Raw genomic sequence first — 24204 nt, forward strand, 5'->3', positions numbered from 1 at the left:
TATATATATATATATATATATATATATATATATATATATAAATTTCAGCTTAATTAACGGAAAAAACAAACATATCGTTTTAGTTAACAGTAACAATACTGGTTCAAAAATATTGAAGTAAGTACAATATAGAATCACTATTAAATATATGTTGAAAATATATGAAATATATGTTTCTAAATGCAGAGTTGTTTTGAGTCAGTTGTTATCAGTGTGTTTGCAGGCGGGTTCGTGGGTCCAGTGACAGTGATAAACAGCTTGACGTACCCTTTGAATAAGCACCATTTAAAGGGAACAGTTTATAATCTTTGGTAAGGACTAGAATGTAGAAAGAGATTTATTTTCCAATTGTGCTTGATCTAACAATTTGAACATTGTATGATGATCTGGTCAGATGAGATATTGTTTGCTGTATGTTCATGTGTCAGCTTCTCCAATTTAAAGGTGCCATAGAATGAAAAAATCATTTTTATAAGGTGTTTGAACACAGTTGTTTGGCCTCACTACTATGACATCAGAATTGGTGAAAGTCCCATCTATTTGTGACGCTCTTTGTCCTATTAGCATATACACAGGCCTGGGTGAGAAGCTGCGGTCCACCATTACTGTTTTCTTGCTGTAGTTGCTGGAGGAACAATGTCAGCGCCAAAGAGCCATTAAAAGTGTGTATTAGTCAAGGAATTAGATGCCTCTAAAACTACCTACTACTTATGCTACTGTAGATTAATATCATATGTAATAATACTGTTATAGATCATCTAACACTATTTGTGGAAAATGTTGGTAAAGTTACAGTAAGAGGAAGTGGCAAGTTCACTAATATGTTAAGGTGGCTGATCTCAAACACGTACAAACTCGTAGAGATCAGGAAAACATCTTTTAGTCATAACTGCACATGACAGTCAGGTGATAGGCAAACGTCATATGACATACATATGCACATTTTTGTATTTTTCTAGTTAAAAAACCCTGTAATTCATGATAAGCTAGAGCTGGTGATGTTCTTTGGTTCCTCATGAAAACGCAAGCTTCACAAAAATGTGTCTTTAGTTACTCATCCTCATGTGAATCCCTTGATTACTTTTTCCCACAGAACATGGAGATATTTACCAGAAATTAATGGGAAAAAAATCATAGACAGTAAAAGAAATGGACACAGCGACCCCATTGGAACTCAATTGAGACAAGTGAAGCCCATTTTTAGCGTTTTTTAGCACTTCCGTTTCTGACGCACAGACTCAAACGAAGCTTGACGACGTCAGCAACCTGTCTGACAGATGTAAATCTTCTAAGTGGCTGTGCGTGGAAACTGCCATCGTTAATCTTGCGGAGACGGCGAGCTTGAGCGGGGAGTTCTTTGTCGTGAGTGAGCAGGAGTAAGTATTCTGATTAATTATTTTGTATAGTATTTTAAAACGTAACGCCAGTACGCCATATTAATTAATTGCCCTCGAGCTTCTCCTCCTGTCTGTACGGTAATGCGACAGAGAGACGAGTGGTTATAACGCAATCGTTAGCCTATTTTTTACAAAAACTGTTTATACGGGGCCATAATGTAACATATAAGGTAATGGAGCCCTTTATACATTGTCGTGTATCTTTAGAAATAAATAATGGACAAACGGAGTCTTTAAACGCTTTAGATGTAAAGTTATTCGCTGTCAAAGTGACGCCAAAATGAATGGGAGTCAATGGGAATGCTAACGCAAGTGAAGTTCTGCTACAAGATGGCAGCACGCAGCCGACTTCAACTTCCGGTCGAGTTCCTTGCCCCCTGGAAAAAATAGCCAGCCCAGGACATTTTGCTTAATATTTCCTTTAATATAAAATATAATAAAATATATTATTATATTTTTATTTATTTATATACACTCACACACTATATATATATATATATATATATATATATATATATATATATATATATATATATATATATATATATAGTGCAATAAGAATATGACAACACATCATTTGTAATAGTAGCTTTGTTTTATGAAAGCCTTATATATCTCATCATGTTTTTGATCAGCTACTTTATTTATCCATCATCTGATTTAATCGTTATACAATTATAAAATTATAATAAAAAATGCTGACTTGATGTCAACGTAGATTAAAACTTTGAAATGATCCAAAACACTACGTGGCGCTATGCTTAGTAAGATAACTTTTGCTCACCACACATCCTGCTTGACCCAAGAGGTCAGACCCATCTCCATGCCCGCTGCTGTCGAGACTGCTGTGACGTAAAGAGTGCTGCGGTTCTGCAGCTGGGGATTGTTGGGGAGCAGCAGCTCATTCTCATTTAAAGGGGACATACACTTAAACAGAGCGTTTTGGCTCATACCATAAAAGTGGCAATTTCAACAAGCTACAAAAAATGATCTGTGGGGTGTTTTGAGGTAATACTTCGTATACACACTCTGGCGACATCAGAGAACAATTTTAAATATTATATCTATGCATTCTATGGCACCTTTAACTTGAAAAAAGGACGTTAACAGCTGCTATATACATGTGATCAGACATGGCAGAACAAAGTCCAGCCAAAAAACTAAGGAAACAGGTCAAGGGCTTTCTGTGCGACGTGAGCCCCGTAAAAGACAATCATTTTGATGCCGTTCTTCAACATGAAGGTGGAAATAGTAAAGTTGTGGTCTTCAGACCTGAAGATCACATGCACTTCCACAACGCTGAAAAAACACGGTGAGTTTTGCTTCTCTCACAAATATAAAGGCATCTTATTTTTCTAAAGTTTTTAAATGGTTTATTAAGAGATATTCTATACTACACAACACAGCAGAATTATTCGAACAGTTATCCTGTTAACCTCTGTGTCTAAACTCTCAAATCTTTTGCGCAGGAGTTTAGTTACACTAGATGACGTGGTTTTACCGTCGTCAGTGGAGTCCAGCAGAAGCATGGACATCTTCTACACCCACAGCTCGAAAATGTCCTGCGTCCGTGACCTCGGAGGAGCATTTAACAGCAGCTTTTCTGCTGGACCACAAGCTGTGCAATTGTCTGAACTCCTTAAACTGCATACAAAACCAAAGAGGGTAGGTCGTTTATAATAAATACTTTCACAAAATGCTATCTGGCAGTTTTATAAAAGAAACAAATTCCAGGACGATGAAACCTACAGTACATCTCACATGATGTTGTCAAACCACCTGTATTAAAATAATTAAAATAAATTCATATTTCACTAAGTTAGTATAAAATAAAACTATCTATAGGATATCATTTCCTATTTTATTTTAATCACAAACAAATAAACAATAAATTAATAGATTCCTGCATGTTATATTACTTTTGTTACTCGTGTTTTCCATTTATAAATATAACCAATTCCGAACCACTTTACTGATTATTTAAAGACACAATTATAAAAGATTGTAAAAAATGTTTTTGTATTTACCATCATTTAATTTTCTTTAATTTAATTATTATTTTTACAATATCCGGATATTTTTAACAACCCCCCCCCCCCCCCCAAAAAAAAAACTTGAGTAAAATAAGAAATTAAATTAAGAAAAAAAATGGAGGGGTGTATTCAAGTAATTTTTGTCATTTTAATGTTTTTTTTTCTTTTAATAACCAAGCCAAGTGTCAGGTCACTGAGCCCCCTACATCTGTTTGTTTTCTGTATATTGCACAGGTGAACATCAATGCAAAGATTATCCAGGAGCTGCGCAGGGGAATCGGTGTTGTATGGGATGGACAGAGTCTTCCAAAAACTGAATATACTGTAGCAGATACCACAGACTGCATGAGGCTAACAGTCTGGCGTGAGCACAGCATGACTGTGGGTGAATGGTACAGCATCACAGACGTCTCTGTGAGAGAGATCAGGGGAAAGACATCCCTATCAACTACCATAGATACACAGATCGTCAGCATCCCATCTCAAGGTACAGCTGCTGCTGTTCAAGTGACATCCCCATCAACTACCAAAGACACACAGATCGTCAGCATCCCATCTCAAGGTACAGCGGCTGCTGTTCAAGTGACATCCCCATCAACTATCAAAGACACACAGATCGTCAGCATCCCATCTCAAGGTACAGCTGCTGCTGTTCAAGTGCCGACAGAAACTATCAGATGTGATATCCTTGGTGCAAACATTAAAAATGTCTTAATTTGTCCTCGTAAACACCAAATGAAGAGTGTGACACTGTCAAGCCCAACTCTATATTGTATCTCATGCAACACACATTACAAAAGCACTGCCATCGTGATGAACTTTAGTGGTCACCTGGATATTAAACCAGAAACAGGAAATGTTATGAAGGCAAAGATTGAAGACGAGGTCATAAGGTCGGCACTCACAGTCAATCCCACTGCATCACCAAAGGACATTATTAAGAGCTTAATTGCACTGCCACCCATGCAGATTACAATTCACAAGAACGTCATTGTAAAGATGGAAGATGTTCCTCAGAAGACTGAGATCAAGTCTGAAGATGAGCTTCCTGTTAAAGTGGAACCTGTGGAAGAATCCGAGTTTTATTCACCCCCGGATTATGGCTTTCTATTCAGTTCACAAGTCAGAAAAAGAAAATTTAATGACTGACTCCAATCATAGAAAATCATAACTTCCCATTACTGTATTATTCATGACTTCAGATAAAATCAGTATAAAGACTAAAGTCTAAACAAAGATTACCAGGATGTCTAAATACTTAAAAATAAAATAAAACAGTTAATACTTATGTACACACACACCTATCTATAATTGTCATTAAAATGTCAATTCAAATTTATATTTATATACACATACCTTTATTAAATTCTGCTAAATGACTAAATGTAAATATATAATTTAATGTTCATTTTCTATTTTGTTTTTAGATTAAACCTTAAGATTAATGTTTACTGGGGAAAATGAATGCATTACCTATTTCCAAATAATCTCTAATGATTACAGAGAAACTGTTTTAATGTTAATTTTAAAGTTTAATTGGTGGTGAGAAATTGATTGTGATGTTATTGCCCTTTGCATTGAAATGTTGATGATGTCACAATCTGTAGATTTTGAGTATTTGCAGACATATAGCAGAGAAAATAAATTTGAACAAATGCTTTTTTTTTTGACTATTTACTTGTTTTTTGTCATTCACATTTCCATTTTCTTCATTTGCCACACTTACAAAATTGGCATCAAATTTAATATCGCCAGCACACATTTAGAGTCAAAATCATCACTAACATCGGTATCGTGTCATCATTTACGTTCAAAATGAAAATCAAATGATTGCATTTTAATCACTTTCTGATTGAAAAGATGTTGAAGACCCCAGTGCAGTATTTGCTGACAGATAATTCAAGCCCCTTGCTGTTCCTGCAACATTCCCTATGCCAAACTGAAAGATATTCACATGTACATTACGAAACATCGAGACATTGTTGCACTTTTCATTAAATTCATTACTATGTGTAAAAGCTTTACTGAGGGAGGTTATCTGAGGTGGTCAGTACAGGACAGGGTAAAGCAAGGGGTGTGTGTGTCTAATGGATACAACCTTTGTGAAAGAACATGTACAAGGCGTGACTGATATTTAATAGTTTTGAAGATCAAGAACAGTTGGAAATCATCTTAGACAAGCCTTCTCCTCTTGCAGTCTCTCTCCATCTGGTCTTCAGAGGCAGTTTTGGCTGTGGCGGCACCCAAAGGGGACACAGAGTTGAGCAAAGCATCCTCAGATGCCTGGCCGAACAGAGCCAAGAGCATAGCCACACCGAAACCAGTGGCTCGCTCCCCCTGTGCACAATCCACACTGAATTATAAAAGGTTCTTGGGTTAACATGCATAATTTCAGTTCATTTTACTATAGCCTATACTCACAGCGTGGACTGGTGAAGCGATGTCCACATGTACCCAAATGCCTGGCCAATCAAAACCCAGATGAGAGCCAATGAAGAGGCCAGCACAGGAGCTCTGTGCATTCTCACGGTCCTGCAGTCAAACAAAATATGCACCAATGTTGACTCAAATCAAATTAGTATTCAAAATAATTGAAATGTGTCTTAAGTTGATTTTCAAAGTGTGTCTGAAAATTCCAATTCACACAGCAATAAAATAGATAAAAGTTACAATAAAACAAGTAAAATAAATAAAATATTCAACATAAAAAGTATAGAGTAAAACATTTATAAAAAGTAAGATAAAACCAACAAGTAAAAGGAAGGATCAAATAAAACGAAGTAATACTTAATTAAAATAAAGGGTAAAATAAAATAAAAAGTTAATGTATTTTTTTAATAAAATGGTAACAAAAAAAAAAAAAAAATACAAAAGTAAAAACTAAAAAGTAAAAAAATAAATAAAAACGAATGTAAAAGACAAAAAAGTAAAAAGCAAAACAAAATGAAACAAAAAAACAAGATAAAAGCTAAAAAGTCCCTTATGTCCTAACGGTAAACAATTATTATGAACTATATGGTGCACCATTCCGGTAACTTCCATCACTATAGTGAACATTTGTGGGGAAAAAAAAGGCTCCCCTTTCACTTCACACCCATCTCTTCCCCGTTTCCTCACCGCCACAGAGTTCTTCATGTCAGCCACAGCGGAGGTGAATTCACTGAAGTGAAGCTCAGGGCAGTAGACCAGAGGATGTGCCAGGTCTCCACTGCTGCGGCCCGCTCTCACACAAGCGGCTTCCCACTGCTCACTGTTGGTCATCACCGCAGCGTGATACTTCCCCGTGGAGATTCCCTGCAGCGGCAAACAGAAAACACAAGAGATGGGATGTTTGAGTAGTATGGGACATCATTTTATTGACTGGGAACTGGATTTAAAAACAATTATCTTATTAAGATTTAAAAAGTATATATATTTTAAAACATCATTTATTCTTGTGATGACAAAGTTGAATTTTCAGCATCATCCCCCCCCCCCCAAGGAATTGAGTGGCCATTCAGGATATAAATATAACTGGGTTTTGCCAAAATTCAAAGTGCAACAGCCATAAAGCAGTAAAAAAACAGCGATTCAGGTTTGCCGATTAACAGGGAACTGGTTTGGTTCTGGAATTTCGCCAATTCCTCGTGATATCATCTGACACTGGATTCTCTTTTTATGCTTCGCTTGAAATGAAATCTGGCCCAGAAATCCTTCCTTGAATATATCAGTATACAATATCTTGTTCTCACTCAAAATCTGTAAAGACTTGTACACAAAAAAAGATGGAATGACTGCACTGAAACTGAATCTAGAATTATCACCTTTTTACTAATAAGAGGAGCAATCAAGTGCATTCAGAAGATCCTCACACAAGAATGTGTCAACATCAACGCACCTGAGCACCGGTCAGCGTGGCCATGTCCAGTATGATGTCTGCAGAGAGATCTTTGTTCGCATATACAACACCATCAGAGAGCACCAGCCTCCCTTCAGCATCCGTGTTGTTTATCTCCACAGTTCTGAAGAACCACAGAAATCAGTTACATGCAACTGCATCGCTGGTTAGGACACATGGAAGATGTTTTCACTGGGATGCCAAAACTTACTTTCCAGAGTAGAGAGTGTGTATATCATCTGGTCGAGTGGCTGTAGGTCCCACGGAGTTCTCAGCCAGGCAGAAAACTGCATGAAGATTGTCCTTAAAGCCCTGAGACATGCAACAGAAGGCAATGTCAAACTTCCTACATGCATTAAAATAAAAAAATACAAATATGATTTCTGAAGGATAATATGAACAAGAAAAATGATGTTGAGAATGGAATAAGTTTTGATCAAAGGAATAAGTTATTTAAAAATATATATAATAGAAAATACATATTTTAAATTGCAAACTACTCAAAATTGTTTTTTATCAAATAAATGCAGCATTGGATAGCACTAAAAGATATTTCATTAAAAAGCAAAATCCGACCCCAAACTTTTGAGCACTAGTGTATACAAGTCTTCACTGAACACATTTGGTATACTAACATCACACACACACACTTAGATGTGAAATGAGACACCCTCTCATAAACAAAATAATAAATGGTGACTGCAGACACATTAATACCAAGTGTAAAGTGCAAGCCGTCTTGGCTGCCTACTTGTGATCAGACCACCTGAGACCGGGGTTAGGACCTTTAATGTAGATAAGTTTAGCAGTCAGTGATCTGTTATATCAAAAGAATCAGTACCTGTTTAACAGCAGCTTTAAAAGCTCCTAAAATGGCTGCGGCTCCTCCACAGTCTCTCTTCATTCCTGGCATTGTGGTCTATAAAGGGGAGAAAAATAAATTGTACAAATAACAAATAAGCTGTCAAATGTGGTGTTTTAAGGTGAAGGGTGTCATTTATGTGCCTCTAGCAGCAGCCAACAACATTGCATAATATTTAATTTAATATTAAGACCAGGGAAAAAAAACATGCAAACGTACAAAAACAAAAACACTATTACTGAACACTCTGTCCATCTTTTAATGCACTAGGCAGACAGTAAGGCACAGTATTTACTTTGCCCTTGATGCTGAGACCACCGGTGTCATACACAATGCCTTTGCCCACCCAGGCGATGGTCTGTGTAGCTCCTGAGGGAGTGTGGCTGAGCACAGCCAATGCAGGAGGATGCTGGGCAGCTTTACCAACTCCATAGATACCTAGAGAGTAAGTGATTTTGCACACATGAACATATGCACAGAGATAACAGTCATCTGGTGTCATGCAAAACAAAACGCATTCATTTCAAGCTTAAAACAGCATGCATGATTTGTCTTTACATGCCAGAAAAACTTCATCTGAAAGAAGAAGCACCAAGCAGTTCTGAAATCATCTTGTGATGAAAATGCAAGCCCATCTTTTTCATAACGGATCAGAGAATGTTGCAATCTGCTGACGTTTTAAAAGAAAAAACTTCGGATTACCTCCAAAACCCTTTTGTTTCAGTTCCTCTCCTCGAATTATAGTTGGAGTGATACTTAATTCATTCCCCACTGCCTTTATTTCCTGCAGAAGATTACAATGTATTACGAGCGGAAAACCAATTTCAGCATGCAATTCGCACAGCAGTGTTGTTGGAGTTAACAAAAACTAAAGGATTTGCGATTTCCTACTGCCCATCTGAAGCAAGGTGTCCCCCAGGGATCCATTCTTGGCCCACTACTATTAATTATTTACACACTACCCCTGCATCAAAACCTGTACCAACACGTCTTTAATTACCATTTATATGCTAATGACTCTGAAAACAGGACCGCTCTATCGAATCAAGTTGACAAAATCTCTGTTTGTGTACATAAAATAAAAGATTGGCTGTTTTTTGTTTTTTTAAACTAGTCATTAGGAATGTTTTTTCTTGTGAAATAGATGGTACTCTTATTATATCATAATCTACTGTTAAAAATCTAGGTGTTATTTTCAATTTATCTCTCTCCTTTCAGGCTCATATTAACATTTTTTTTCAATTACGTCACACTGCCCAGCTCCATCATTTCATTGGTGTCTTCTTTTCTAAAAATATAATTTGCACTCAAGACACTGCCCTTTTTATTCTACTTTAACTTCATTAGTATTCCTATTAGGTATTTCTTTTATAATTTTGCACTGGATTATTGACTGGGGAATTTGTGTAACACAATTTCATTAAATGTGGAGCATAAAAATGACATAAAAGGAATCTCTATCTGAATCTTAAAACCTGCAGTGCAAACTAAAATAAAATAAATTCAAGTACAAAAATTACTAAAACTGAAATAAAGATTTCTGTTAAGCTTAAATGTGTTCAAAAAATATAATAAAAGTGACAAAAACACAGAAAAAATGCAGAATAAAACTTACAATAAAATGAAAACTGAAATCAAAATATTAATAAATACATATATAATAATACTGTTTCACAGAAACTCTGTGTAGAAATGCTTGCCTCCAGGAAGTCATCAGTATTCATTTCACTGCATGGAGTGTCCACAATTCGAGCAGCCAGACGAACTCCATCCGCTGCGCTGGCAAGACACTGGAAACAACCACTTGCACATTCAAATGGATGTAATATAAATGCATAATCACAAATTATTTAGTAATTTGATCTGAGCAACAGGAAGGTAACTCTGAACACTTGAATGCTTTACCTCTAGTGTGGAGACCTCAAGTGGGCCGTTGTCCTGACCCACAGTCACAAATTCCACAGTGACGTGCTTCTTCTCTGTCCTGCGAGAAGAAGCTGAACGGCGGGTGAATAGCGGGAAAGCTCGGGCAATGGCACATGCTGATGCAAACACATCAGAGCGCTCACACACCATCTGGAAAACCAAACAAACCCACAATTTTAGCTGATGTCAAATGTGAAGGAATGGTTCAAGTTGAGCTTAATCAAATAAATAGAAATAGAATACAAAAAAACTACACATTTATATAATTTTTACATTTAAAGTGTTGTGGCTGTATTTTAATGTTCACCATTTCATTCCATCGTAAATAGCAGTCCTAGAAACTTTTTTTTTTTTTTTACTGAGCCATGAAATTAATTTCTGTAATCAGACCGTGGTATCAGACTTAGAAGACAGACCTGTAAGTCATGAAATTACACAATTTATATATATATATATATATATATATATATATATATATATATATATATATATATATTCACTTTACATTTTTCTTAAATGATAAATGTATATGTATATATATATATATATATATATTTGGATAAATAATATTATTTTAAAAACAAGTCATATTATTACAATTTTAAATAAATTATTTCTATTCAAATAACTTTTAAAAAGCCATTTATTAATTTGATGGGAATGCTGAATTTTCAGCAGCCTGTCCTGTTCCTTTAGAAATCATTTAAATACATAATAACATATGAATTACAGTTACAATCAAAAATCTGTCTTTTACCAAAAAAAAAAAAAAAAAGTGTAACAAGAAGATAAAGAAAATAGCCAGATACGATTTAAAAAAAAAACTGATATTTATATGAGAGTGACAGAGATCCAGAGATTGTATCTGTCATATGGAAATTATGAGAAACAGAAAAGGGAAATGAAGATAAACTACTGAGACCAATGCAGTCTGAAACTGCTGATATAGTTTTGTGGTCAATTTGCATAAAATAAGAGTTTTAAGCATATTAATAATGAAGTGTGAAATGAGACTGACCACAATGCATCGGTTGTTGCCGGCGGGCAGGCAGGTTCGGACGAGGCGGGTGAGGAAGTGTGCAGATGATGGGCTGTTGTGACGACTGACTCGTGAAGGAAGAGCCCCCACGGCTGCAAAACTCAAATACAGCGGACAGCTATCTGTAGGGTTGGGATTCAGAGAGGCCAATGCTGCCTGCCATATCTGAAAGCAAAAAAAGACACAGCACACATAAACGAAAATGCTAATAAAATTATACTACCATGCTCTATTGTTTGCCAGTGTACCTGAAACCTAATATACATTATTAGGTAAAATAACATGCTGATCATAAATGCAATAACAGCTAAGTCTATAAAGGAAATCTGATGATACATTTTTACTTGACTAAGTGTTTTCTTTAACCAAAAAACATGATGTGGCCGACTTAAAAAATCTTACAAAAGGTAACCTACGTGCAAAATGCCATAATGTTATGATATCTAAAAGAATAACATTTTACTTTTTGTTAGAGAAAAGAAATGATGACTGTGAAAAGTGTCGTTTTATTGAAATTTGTAACGGTTCGTCTAGATTAGAATTACAATAATATATATCGTTAACTAGTTTTTTGTTATCTTGAGGTTTCCTTAAGTGCAGATTTAGCGGTCTGTTACACACCAGTCCGAAGCGGCAGATTGCTCTTTAACTTTAGCCGGTAAGCTAACCTCAATATGTGTTTACAAGCTCAGTTACTTTTCATTTAACATTACTTACCTCTTTGGTGACCACCGGCTGCAGTTTTCCTTTCACCTGGGTCCAGTTGATCTGTTGCAGGTAAGCGAGCTGGCCGACGATGAGGACCGGTCGGTTCTGCGGCTCTGAGTCCGCGGCAGACGCCTTGAACTCCAGCAGAACGTTCGCCATCTTCCCCGAGAACGAGTCTCTTCAGAATGAGGGAAGATGCACTTTGACCTTCCGCTTCTCCTGCCCGTCTCGCGAGCCCTTGTGCTGACCGCGCTATTTATTTATTTAAATCTAGATAGTTTACTTCAGGTTTTCGAACGAGGAATGGCTTATAAAACGGCAGAGAGTATTTCTTTAATAATAACATTACTTGAAGTATCTTGGAGTTGCAGTGGTATCTGAATATGGTAATAATTCAGTATCAAAGCATCACATCACGTTTTATCACATAGTAGCATTAACACCTATTTAATTATGACCAAATACAGTTTAACCCTTGAAACCATAGTCCGAAAAAAATCAAAAAAAAAATTATTGAACGTTTAGACGAAATATGTTTTTTTTCCTCTCTGTGTCATGTTTGATATATACCAGACATTTATGGCTCAGTATGATGTGAGAGCCCTGAACTAAGCAAAAATATGCAACTGTGTTCAGCTGATGTTATTTACATGGCCAAAATGTAAAATGAAATTACAATAGCTTGTAATGTAAATCAGTGAGAGTTGATTACACAGGCATGTTTTAGATGGTGTACAACAGGATTTTTAGTAAAGTTTTGACCATGCTGGTAATTTAGAGGCTTTAGAAATACATATATACAGTCAGCTTTATAGGGTTAAGCAGAAAATAGTGAGATTTAGTTAGAGTTATTGTTTCAGTTGAGCTTAAAGTCCTGACACAGTACTACATACATTTTTCATAACTTATATATATATATATGTTTTAATTTCTTTAAAAACATGTTCAGCGTTTACAGAAGGTTTAGATAGCATACAATAGTACCATAAAGGCTGAAAAATATTATATTCACTGGGTTTCAAGCCAAAACCAGGGAGTAAATCACTTGAAATGGATTTAAGTCTTGAATGTGCAGTTATACTTTTTTCAAACCTTCTAAAATTACATAAGAATAAAAGGTCTCTGTATTTATAAAATAACACAATCGACTTCATGATTTAACCCCATTATACAGTAGTGATACAATTAACCTTCACAAAAGCCAACAGGAATTGATTTTTGAAAGGACAGAAAAAAGTAAATCGTTACAATATACAACGGGAAAAAAAAGACTCTTGACTACCAATAGAACTTCATTAACTCTGTACACATATTTGCATCTTAAATAAATAATTTCATCTTGTGCAGGGAACAGTAGTTTTACAGTCAGCAGACCCAACTGAACTTCAGTCTGAGACTGAAGGTCAAAGTTCAGTTTAAGTTCAAAGGTCAGACTGAACGATACGGTAGTGACAACACCAGCCAATGAAACATGGACAGAAAAAGCTTTAAAAACATCCAAGTTCAGCACACAAATGTTCACAATTTAAGGCAAAGAACAGAGTAAAGCAAAAATCTTGATGACTCACTCCTGCTTTACACTGAATAAATCACTGACTGAAATGATACTGATGTAATGACAACACTGCCATTAAAACGAAGACAAACACATGATGGTGCATAAAACACCTCTGCTGGCGTGGGCAGAGGAACTAATGTCATAATCCCAATGATATACACTCTCTCTCTCACACACACACACACACACACACACACACACACACACGAACATTTTCAGATTAAATTACAGGAAAACACGAGTTTATGATGTCATCTTGGGTTTGCATTGAGCAAACACATCCTAACCTGCAAGCAAGGTCTGATTCAAAAGCACTGAAGATGCTCACAACTGATGTTGATTAAACCCAAGAACGTGGGTGAATCTTTGAAAACATTCAGGTGATATTGAACCCAATATTCAAAATATATGCATCATGAAATTATTATTATTTTTTACAACCATTAAGCCCCCCCCCACCCAAGTCTGTGATGGTGATTCCCATTAGATATGTCCCACTGTTATACAGTAAACAAATACTGTAATACTGCAACTGTGCTTTTTGATTTAAAATAATTTAATTCTGCATAACTGTAATGAGATTTGAAAAAAAAAAAAAAAGAAGAAAAATATTAACAAGGCTTTTAGGTCAACTTCAAATTTTGGGATGAAATATGTTCTGGAAATTCTTTTTACATTCTTTTCTTTTTTTAGTTCACCCAAGCTGATATGATCATCTTTCAAGGATAACATCTTTTATCCTCCTTTTTACTCTTCAAATGAGATGACAAGCGCAGTTGAGATGAGCATGGTATGCATACTGCATCCACGCTCCTGATTACTGTGCGGGAAAAATTTAGACAAATGGGCCTCTTAAAGAAACCCAAGTACTAAAACTGCCTCTTCACTACAGAATTAAACATGAACATCTCCAGACACTGCGCTCGGGGACCAGAAGGGGCGTCCTTATTTGTTTTACTTTGTTGTGTAGCATTTTAAAAAGCAAGCACCTTCCAAATTTTCCACACTCGAACAATGGTGTTGAAAGTTAGCATGCATACCCACTCAAGCACACATCAATTTCTCTCATACATACAGGTAGATCCCTCCTAGAGGACATGGAATGATTCACCTAAACTTTGTCCCGAACAGAACAAGTATTAGAACAACAACTATGACAAAGAGAATTAAAATGACCAGCATCTTGCGGTTTTTCTTCTGGTACTGTTCAGCCTAAGAAAGTAAAGAGAAAAGTTGAGTGTGCATTCCATCTCTATTATGTGATATTATTTTTAAAGTATCATGTGGATATTGTACGTACATTTATATTACACCATAAATGACTGACAAAGTAAATGTAATCAGTTACAACCCTTGACATGTTGCTGAACACATCATCAGGCTTGATAAGAGCCTCACCTTCTGCAGCTGCTGCAGCCCCTCATCTGTTTTGACACAAGCTTGCTCCACATTGAAGTCAATTCTGTCGAGGACTGTGCCCTGCATTCAATTTACATTGACATTAACAATGCATATTTTGCATATTTATGCAACTGCCTCAAAGCATAATATTCATTTTGTGTAGGAACCTAATTTATTTATAATCCTTGTTTTATTATTCATTTTGAATTTTTAATTCCTATATAATTTAAAATAAATCAGTTTAAATAAAATTACACATGAAGAATCTGAAATAGTACAGTTTTTAGGACAGGACCTGCTGTGTGTGTGTGTGTGTGTGTGTGTGTGTGTGTGTATACACATATTATGCCTTTTTTTAGCAGACGCTTTTATCCAAAGCGACTTACAGTGCATTCAAGCTATCAATTTTTTCATTTGCAATCAAAATTATTCAACCCCCTTGACCTGCAAGACATACTGCTGCGGAGAACAACATTTTATGAATTCAGTTCAACAAAGGCATCAGTAAAGTATTGGAGAAAGTTTGTTAATAGACTTTTGAGTGATTCTGAGAAGGGAACATTGATGAATCATGATAAAATTCTAATTGGCTCTAAACATTCATGTTCAAAATTATTCAACCCCCTTTGTGCAGAATCTTTTATTCTTTAAAATCACCAATAAACGCTGTCTGTAAGTGTTTAGAAGCTTCTGTCACCTCTCTACTTCAGTCTTGGCCCATTCCTCGCATGAAAAGGCTTCCAGATCACTGATAATCTTTGGTTTTCACATTGCCACTGCTTTCTTCAAATTCAACCAGATATTCACAATGAGAATTAAGCCTGGAGACTCAACAGGTCACTCAAGAACATTCTATGATTGATCTCTGAACCAAGCAGTAGTAGATTTGGATGTGTACTGTACTTTGGGATGACTGTCCTGCAGGAAAGTCCATTGATCATCAGCTTCAGTCTTTGCACCAAAGTCATCGCAATTCTTGTCAACATGGCCTGATACTTCAATTAATCCATTATGTCCTTCATACAGTCATGATTTCCACTTCCTTCTACAGTAAAGAAACCCCATAACAGGACTGATCCACCTCCAAGTTTGATGATGGAGATGGTGTTCTTCTGCTTATGAGCTTTGCCTATTTTGCAGCACACATACCGCTGATCAATGGGTCCAGTTTGGTCACATCACTCCATAAAACATTCCTCCAGAGCTTCACAGGTCTACACATATGAATTTCATCAAGTACAAATTGGCCTTTTGTTCTTCTTGATCAAGAGTGGTATTCTGCACGATGTCTCAACGTGAAGGCCATACTTGTCTAGTGTTCTTCTTACACACTGCATTGAAATGGTTTTCCTACTTTCATCGGGTCATCTTGCAAATCTTTGGCTGTACACTGCAGGTTTTTCTCAGTTGCTCCGATTAAACATTTTATAATATTGTGCTTTTTCTTCAACACCCTCAAAGCTTTTCTGGTAAAACACACTTTAAGCAAAGAAATAAGGCTGAGAGCTGTGTCTCTAGGAACTTTCAACATATAGCCTTAGCCTTTCTAAAGTAACACAATATTTATTCTCTTTAGCTTTTGTGAGATCTCTGATGACATTTTTGCTACTCAACTTCAACACATGCACAGGCTAACTGTATGTGTAACAGCTCAAGCTAATTCTGTTTTTAATAGAGTTTCTAAAGGCTTAATTGTGTTTTGAGGCTGACTGCAAATAAGTGATTTAAAAACAGCAATGTTGAATAGATCTTGAATAACTATGACATAGCAGTATTATAAAAAAATCTTATAACTCAAAAATATTTCATTATATATTGACAATATCGCTTTTAATATGCCAGTGAACTGTTATACACAGAATTTTTATTTTATCCTGCATCTTCAGAAAAGCTTGTACTTGTAAAGAACTGCAGTCTCTGAGAGGTTGAATAATTTTGATTGCAACTGTATATTTCCCATTAAGAAGCACACTGACCTGCTCAACAACCATTCCAGCAAGATCGCGAAATATCTCATTAAGGTCAGAGATGGACTGAACAATTTGTCGAATTTCTCTCTCTCGCTCTTCGACCAGCACAGTGTTTTCCTGAACCAGCACTAGTTGATCCTCTGTAAACCCCTGAAAGAGTCAGAGAGTCAGTTGTCAACCATGTACTGAAAATAAAATGCTATTACCGTATTGACCCGAATATAAGACAATGCCCTTCCTGGAAATTAATCTGAAAATAAGCGGTCGTTTTATATTTAGGGTCTATACTTTAACATGTATTTTATCCTAAATACATCTGTAAATACATATATCCAGTAAATACATCCTACAGCTGCCGTACCATGGATGCAGCAGGCACAGTGATATTAGGGAATATCACTGCACCCATGGTACGGCAAACTCTTTGGTCATTTTTGAGCTGGATGCTAATGGTCTAATCAGATTAAAGGATCTATGCTAAGATACAGCTAAAAGTGCTACCGCCATACCTGGAAATCGGCTGAATGAATTCAAAAACGGTAAAACTCAACGGTTTATCTCTAATGTGCTTCCAACAATGTCAGTAATTTAAAGCAACAGCGATTGGTTGAAACCAGTCCTATTTCACTCGGGTATATTTTTTACAATAGCCAAAAAAACATTGTATATGGGTCAAAATGATCGATTTTTTTAATACCAAAAATCATTAGGATATTAAGTAAAGATCATGTTCTATTAAGATATTCTGTAAATTTCCTACTGTAAAAATATATCAAAACTTAATTTCTGTTTAGTAATATGCATAGTTAAGAATTAATTAAGAAAACTTTAAAGGCGATTTCCTCAGTATTTAGATTTTCTCAGATTCCAGATTTTCAGATTTTAAATCTCAATTTCGAAAAATGTACACTTAAGGCTGGTTTTGTGGTCCAGGGTCACATACAGTTACCAATATGGAGACATGTATGTAGTATATATACTAAAAAACACGAGTGTTTGTAAAACAGTCTCACTCTGTCATATAGCGCAATATCTTCATCTTCTTCCACAAGAGGACCAGAGTCAAAAAAGTGCTTGGATCTTTCTTCTCGGTTTTTCATACCTATAAACAAAAGTAAGATGTATCAAAAAAGTGTCAAAAATACACCGCATGAGGTACAAGCTACTGTTCTTATGTTGATTAACATAAATCTTGTGTTTGCATACACTTACGTTTCAGGTAGCTTGACTGTGTGTGTCTGAAGTTGAGGGACAGTTCTTGAAGGCTCTGGGCCAGTGAGGAGACCACATTGGTCAGCAGCCTGTTTTCTTGCTCTGTACAATGACGGCTCTGAGTCTGGAGCCCCGTCACGGCCCGCTGGCACCTGTGAAACATCTACACACACATATGCAGGCTCACAACAAATTGTTCCGTTTTATGATGTGTGCTCTGGATTAATTGCTGTAGTTTTTCTGTCTGTCCACTTCAACCTCTTTAGTTAAAACAGATGGGACTGTAATAAAACAGGATTTCTGCGTGTGTTATTATACCTGTGTAATTTCCTGTGTAGTGATCTCGATGGCGTGCTCCTCTTCACTGCTGTCATCCAGCGTGGGCCGGTTCATGTGTTTGTCATGCAGACTGGCCAGTTCCTTCATCTTCTGACGAATACGTGTGATTTCATACTGAATCTGTGGGAACAAGGACATCACTGTTCACTCTGTTGACTATGGATAGAAGTCTTATTTGAGCAAAGACTATATAGCCAATGTCAAATATCTATATTTAGGTTCAAAACAAATACTGTGGATAAACATTAAACATAAAATAGTTTATGACCACTTTTTTATGCAAGCAATAATTAATATTCACCAACATTTAAAGTTGGTACGAATTTTTTATATTTTGGGAAAAAAGTATTTTATGTTTAGTAAGTCTGCACTTACAGTAAATAAAAAATATATATTGTGAAAAAAAATATTGAAAAATAAATGACAATTTTAAATAACTGATAATAATTTATACTAATATTTATACTAATAAGAAATTATACTAATATGCTGATTTGCCTCTCAAGAAGCATGTTCCTACACATTTTTTCAGGATTCTTTGATAAAAAACAAAAACAAACAAACATTAGTTTGAAGCAGAAATCATCTGTAATATAATAAATGTCTTGTTCACTTCAATTAAATGTTAAATGTTAAATGTTTTAACACACTAAGGGGCGAGTCTAAATGGTTCCTCTGGTTATTCATAGCATGCCACAGATGCTGCCAGTAGAGCTTAACCTGTTTTGCCACTGGAACATGCCTTTAAATGTCACAGATCACTTAAAACAAAGATCTAATAATTACCTCATCCACGCCCTCCACCCATTTAGGCGGGAGTCTCTTCGTGACACCGATAGCAGCCTCTGGATCCAAACTGATCCCCGAAACCAGGGCCATACGGTCATCAGCCAACTAGCAGACAGAGAAAGAATTGAGGGGAAATATAATTTTTATTGATAAATATGTGAAACTAATTCAAATATAGCAAATGTATCTTTATGAGAGATTATTATTGGTAGCTGAAAGAATTATTGGAGAAAAATATTTAATGAAAAATTAGCAATCAGTGTAAAAAACAACAGTGTTCAAATTTTGCAGAAACTTATCTTTTACTAAGCCCCACCTTAAAAATGGCAGTGACCAACCCTACATTATCCTTCTATTGTTCCATCATTTTATCAGACAAGCTCTATTTTAATGCAAGTCTATGGAAGGTGTGTTTTTTATGTTTTTGAAAGCAATTGTACAGAAAAAAAAAATCTATAGAATGCTGTTGGGTCACTTAAAACTGTAAATCAGGAAGAAAGGATACACACTGTCAAATCAGGAAAAAGTCCATGCTGTGACTAAAAATACGTTTTGCACTCATTCCTAAATAAAGAGACATAACTGTTTTAGTTGGTTGTAAATTAACATTAATCAATTCCAGAGAGACATTCTTTAAAGCACATGTGAGCTAGCAACAGCAACCAAAGGGGCGGGGCTTAGTAAAGGGATGCTAAAACATCAAGGTTACCTCATCAAACTCCTAATGTGATAAGAAGAGCCCAGCGATGTCCCATCCAATTAGAGGAGAGATAGAAGAGAAGGGGAGGAACACGAGGAGTGAGAGCAGAAGAGCCCAAGACAAAAAGCAGAGATCAGCATCAAAAAGACTGACAGCAGGACATGGACAGAACTGGACAAATCAGGAACAAAAACCAATAAATGCAAAGTGTTCTCAACTGAAGATTAATTCATATATATGCAAAATATACATGTGTATATGTTTTTTGGCATTATGTTGCAAGGTACCTAAGATTTGTCCATTCCAGCCCAGTAACTCCAACATCTTAATCCTAATGCATGACTGTGCTACTGATTCATACATTCACTAAATAAGATTTTTGGTTTGGAAAAACAAAGCACTTTGCGATGTCACTGAATTTATAAAATGCAATAAAAGATTAAGCTAGATGAAGAACCCTATTTTTAACCCAAAGCAGCACACTGGCATGATTACTTCAGATCTGAGCAATGCACAGCAGAAGATCCTGTCAGGATTTTGCAAGGCAGAGCAAGAAGTGCTTAGCTAGACCACAAGTACATGCAGGGAAAAACATAAAACATGCAAGCAGATGGTAAAGAATGGAGTCACTACACCAGACAAAACACAAGCAGGCATGATATATGATTGATATAGGATCAGAATGACATCCGTGCTAGTAACCACCAGCATCAAAGAGAACAAAAAATGTGATGCATAGCTTATCTGTAGGAAAGATCTATGGAAGATTGGGAGACAAAACACACTGTCTTCGTCTGGAGTCTCGTTTTAAAACGTAAAAACATAACTAGAGCAAAAGTATGTAGAGAATCAAAGAGTCTCACACAAATATTTTAGGAAAATTTTGCGATAAAGCACCACACTACATTATTATGTTTCTAAATGCATAAAAATAAGGTATTACAACAGCTTAGAGGCATTTAATGAAAAGTGATACATAAAAGGCATAAATTATGATTTAAAAATTCCATTATAATTTGGAACTTCCATAAACCTTGTTAACTAAGCCAAAATATCCTTAATATATAAATATTTAATTTAAACTATTTTTGCATGATCATAATTCAGGAAAAAAGCTAACCTACACTACTGTTCAAGGTCTAGGGTAAAATACAATTTCTGAAAAATAAATGAATAATTTTATTAAGCAAGGATACATTTAACAGATGAAAAGCGATAGTAAAGTTTTACAAAATATTTCTATTTCAAATAAATGTTGTTCTTTTGAACTCTGCATTCATCAAAGAATCCTGCAAAATCAGACATTCAGGTAATATTAAGACATGTTGTTGGAGCAGCAAATTAGCATATGAAAATTTTTTAAAAGAAAAAAATATAGTATCTGGAGGATCTGATGACATTGAAGTAAAAAAAAGCAGTTATTTTAAATCCAAGTAGTATTCCACAATATTCATTTTTTACTGTATTTTTTCCAATTCAAATAAATGCCGCCTTGGTTAACATAATAATAAAAAAATAATAATAATAATAAAAAAAAATAAAAAAAAAACCTTGAACAGTAGTGTATACTGATTTTGACATTATGGTTTCATTTTGTTTTCTAAAGACCTAAAGTTATTATTTATCCTGGATGAATCACTACTTATCGTCTGTGTTATATTATTCTGATATTCATATTTGAAATAAATCACAAATACAAAAATATGTAAATGTTTCTCTTCAAGTTCATACATCGAACAGCTATTATTTCCATAACTAAAATCATTATAGCTTATATTTTCATTACTTATTTTGGCCACATTGACAAAAAAGCCAATGAACTTTTGTTATAGTATAATATGCCTCCTTAATTTTACAGTACAAATGGATCTTCATGAACGAAAATATACAGCTGCCTTCATATTTCAGAAAGGGGCCCGTCATATTTTAGGGTCAAAACGTCCAGCACTGCTAAATCAATGATCTAAACGTTGGCCAAACTAGCACGAACATCAAACTTGTATCGTAGTAATTTCATTGCCATTCCATGTGAAGTACATTAAAATGCGACTGTATGAGAAGAGTTTGATGAACAGCTAGCCGGTTCGCACAGACCTGCCAACTCCTCACACGGCAAACAAAACAGTAACGTCAGAGGTTTGTTGGACAACCGACTGGGCCGACTGACATCAACAAACACCACTAGCTAGCTGTCGTCTAGCTAGTGTAGAATCACACACACGCGAAAACAATCAATTCAGACAATGAACATTAGACTCACCGCAGCATTGCTACGTGTATTCAGAGTACGACGGGGGTCGTATGTACTCACTTGCTCAGCCAAAATCTGCCGGTTTTGGATTGCATTGTTCCGCATTAATAAGAAGGCATCGGTCAGTCGCCGAGTTGCCATGGCTACGCAATACAAGGCGACAGTAAAATGAAATAACCGCGAGCTGCCTCGATGGCTGTCTCGAGATCAGTTACTCAGCTGGTCGTCAAGGCAGCTGGATGCTAAACTAGCGAGCTATAGCCTGCAAAACAGCAGGCTCGCCCAGCGACTCAGCGCCTCCGCTTTCGAGAGGTTTCGGCTCTCTTTTAGACCAAGACAGTCCTGAGTCTGTCCCCTGTAGAGTACTGCAACATTACGACACCAATAACCCCAAGTTCTCAGCTCGGCTTTGGATCGTGTACCGACAAATGGTTCATCATCGCTGTGACTTCCGTGACGTGGAATACGTAGACGTGACATCACAATGAAACTTCCGCTTTGGGCAATGAATATGCAAAAATCAGTGACGTTATTACTTTTATTTTATTTTATTTTGAACACGATCGTTTTTTTTTTATTAAATTGCATATCATATAATAAATGTAATATTTTAACAATTTGTTATCTGATTTGGTCTGGTTTATTGATTCCAATATATAAATAATACGAAAATGATTTGTTTCTCTTATTTTTATATTGTATAGAAAAATATAATATAATTATTCTCTATATTTTAAAATATAAAATTTATGTACTATCATTGTCTAGTTTGTATTTTGTTACTGATCAATAATAAAAAAGCAAAATCACAGATTTTTAGCCTAGACCTAAATATTTTTTATTTAAACCTTGTATTTATTAAATAATATATAAAAGCATTTTTACATTTATTTTGCTTTGATTATTTAGACTTTGAAATTAATTATAAAAAATATAATATTTTATTGGATAAAAAGTTGAATTTAACTGAGAGTAGGAGCTGCCGTTTCATTGTATCTTTTATTTCGTGAATATAATCATGAAAATAATGAAAAATACCTTAAATTATTGATTTTTGTACTATGAAAGGTTTTTGTTTGTATGTTGTTCTTCATCAATAATTAATGTGAATGAAAAATAGGAAGACTGTAGTATGTAAACACAAAGCCTATACATTTATATTCAGCCGAAAGACTTGTAAATAAATGTAAGCTATGTTCGTAAATTGTAAACAACTTTATTCTTCAAAACTGGAGTATATAAATAATTTTGTTTAAAATCAGTTTTAAGTGTGGCGTTGTATGGGGATATGGGGTTGTTTGCTGTGATATTCTGACTTGGGTCATCCTGTTGGGTCTGTCTGTGGAAAAAGTGCAATTATAAACTATTAGCACACCCATTTTTAAATAACTTCTTCTAGCTTCTGTATGGTGACAGCTACTCAGATTGACTTTTGGTATTGGCACAAGGAATATTATCATTTGAAGTTTCACCACACGGCGGCAGTGTTTCCTACCGGAAAGATCACGCGCTCAAGTGTTGACGTTGAGAGGGAAAACGGCTGTGTGAACGCTTTCAGAAAACGGTTTACTCCAGATGTAGAAAACGTTTGGATGTTGAAGGGATAACAATGATAAAATAGCTTTCTCCAGTGGCTGGGTGGGAAGTGACAGACTTTGTTTGAGCATTTTTACATTGCTGTTGCTTTTCCCAGGTGGAGCAACAGAGGAACTGAGTCATTTATCTCACTTAACCTCACACTGTCTAAACCCCATCTGTGAAAACTGTAAACACGGCTAGTCTCCTATCTATCTGTCTGTCTGTCTGTCGGTCTGTCTGTCTGTCTGTCTGTCTGTCTGTCTGTCTGTCTGTCTGTCTGTCTGTCTGTCTATCTATCAATCCATTCGTTGGTCCACTCAATAATTTGTGGCCTAATGGTTAGAGAGTTTGACTTCTAACCCTAAGGTTGTGGGTTTGAGTCTTGGGCCGGCAATATCTTGACTGAGGTGCCCCTGAGCAAGGCACCGAACCCCCAACCGCTCGCCGGGTGCCACGGGCATAAAGGGCTGTCCGCTGCTCAGGGTGTGCTCATGGTGTGTGTGTGTGTGTGTGTGTGTGTTCACTGCTCTGAGTGTGTACTTTGGATGGGTTAAATGCAGAGCA

General features: G+C 35.8%; 3 protein-coding genes across 7 annotated transcripts; 1 reads left to right on the forward strand and 2 right to left on the reverse strand.

Moving 5' to 3' along the window:
- Positions 1-2187: 2187 nt before the first annotated feature.
- On the forward strand, positions 2188-5093 carry si:dkey-249d8.1 (uncharacterized). Of its 3 annotated transcripts, none has more exons than XM_052558689.1 (4): positions 2188-2709; positions 2867-3062; positions 3665-3917; positions 3993-5093. In XM_052558689.1, the coding sequence occupies exons 1-4, from the start codon at positions 2531-2533 to the stop codon at positions 4577-4579; spliced, it is 1215 nt and encodes a 404-aa protein (XP_052414649.1). In that variant the 5' UTR covers positions 2188-2530; the 3' UTR covers positions 4580-5093. The 3 variants fall into 3 exon arrangements, with proteins under 3 accessions (XP_052414649.1, XP_052414648.1, XP_052414647.1); XM_052558688.1 differs by having other exon boundaries at positions 2189-2709; positions 3665-3992; positions 4068-5093; XM_052558687.1 differs by having other exon boundaries at positions 2190-2405; positions 2529-2709; positions 3665-5093.
- Positions 5094-5545: 452 nt separating this feature from the next.
- Positions 5546-12072, reverse strand: LOC127959473 (probable aminopeptidase NPEPL1). Its single transcript, XM_052558686.1, has 12 exons — positions 11852-12072; positions 11114-11299; positions 10075-10245; positions 9870-9959; positions 8872-8953; positions 8465-8607; positions 8149-8226; positions 7519-7619; positions 7308-7431; positions 6548-6724; positions 5852-5962; positions 5546-5767 (listed from the first exon to the last, which is right to left on the reverse strand). Exons 1-12 carry the CDS (start codon positions 11999-12001, stop codon positions 5603-5605), a joined length of 1578 nt encoding a protein of 525 aa, XP_052414646.1. The 5' UTR covers positions 12002-12072; the 3' UTR covers positions 5546-5602.
- A 916-nt stretch (positions 12073-12988) lies between these two features.
- Positions 12989-22500, reverse strand: LOC127959475 (syntaxin-16). 3 transcript variants are annotated; one of them, XM_052558690.1, is made up of 8 exons: positions 22072-22500; positions 19109-19216; positions 18302-18442; positions 17984-18146; positions 17785-17873; positions 16778-16921; positions 14799-14879; positions 12989-14612 (listed from the first exon to the last, which is right to left on the reverse strand). In XM_052558690.1, exons 1-8 carry the CDS (start codon positions 22201-22203, stop codon positions 14508-14510), a joined length of 963 nt encoding a protein of 320 aa, XP_052414650.1. In that variant the 5' UTR covers positions 22204-22500; the 3' UTR covers positions 12989-14507. The 3 variants fall into 3 exon arrangements, with proteins under 3 accessions (XP_052414650.1, XP_052414651.1, XP_052414652.1); XM_052558691.1 differs by having other exon boundaries at positions 22123-22499; XM_052558692.1 differs by lacking the exon at positions 22072-22500 and adding an exon at positions 19821-21304.
- Between the last annotated feature and the right edge of the window lie 1704 nt (positions 22501-24204).

This window comes from Carassius gibelio, chromosome B6 (genome assembly GCF_023724105.1).
Source record: "Carassius gibelio isolate Cgi1373 ecotype wild population from Czech Republic chromosome B6, carGib1.2-hapl.c, whole genome shotgun sequence".
Classification (NCBI taxonomy): Eukaryota; Metazoa; Chordata; class Actinopteri; order Cypriniformes; family Cyprinidae; genus Carassius; species Carassius gibelio.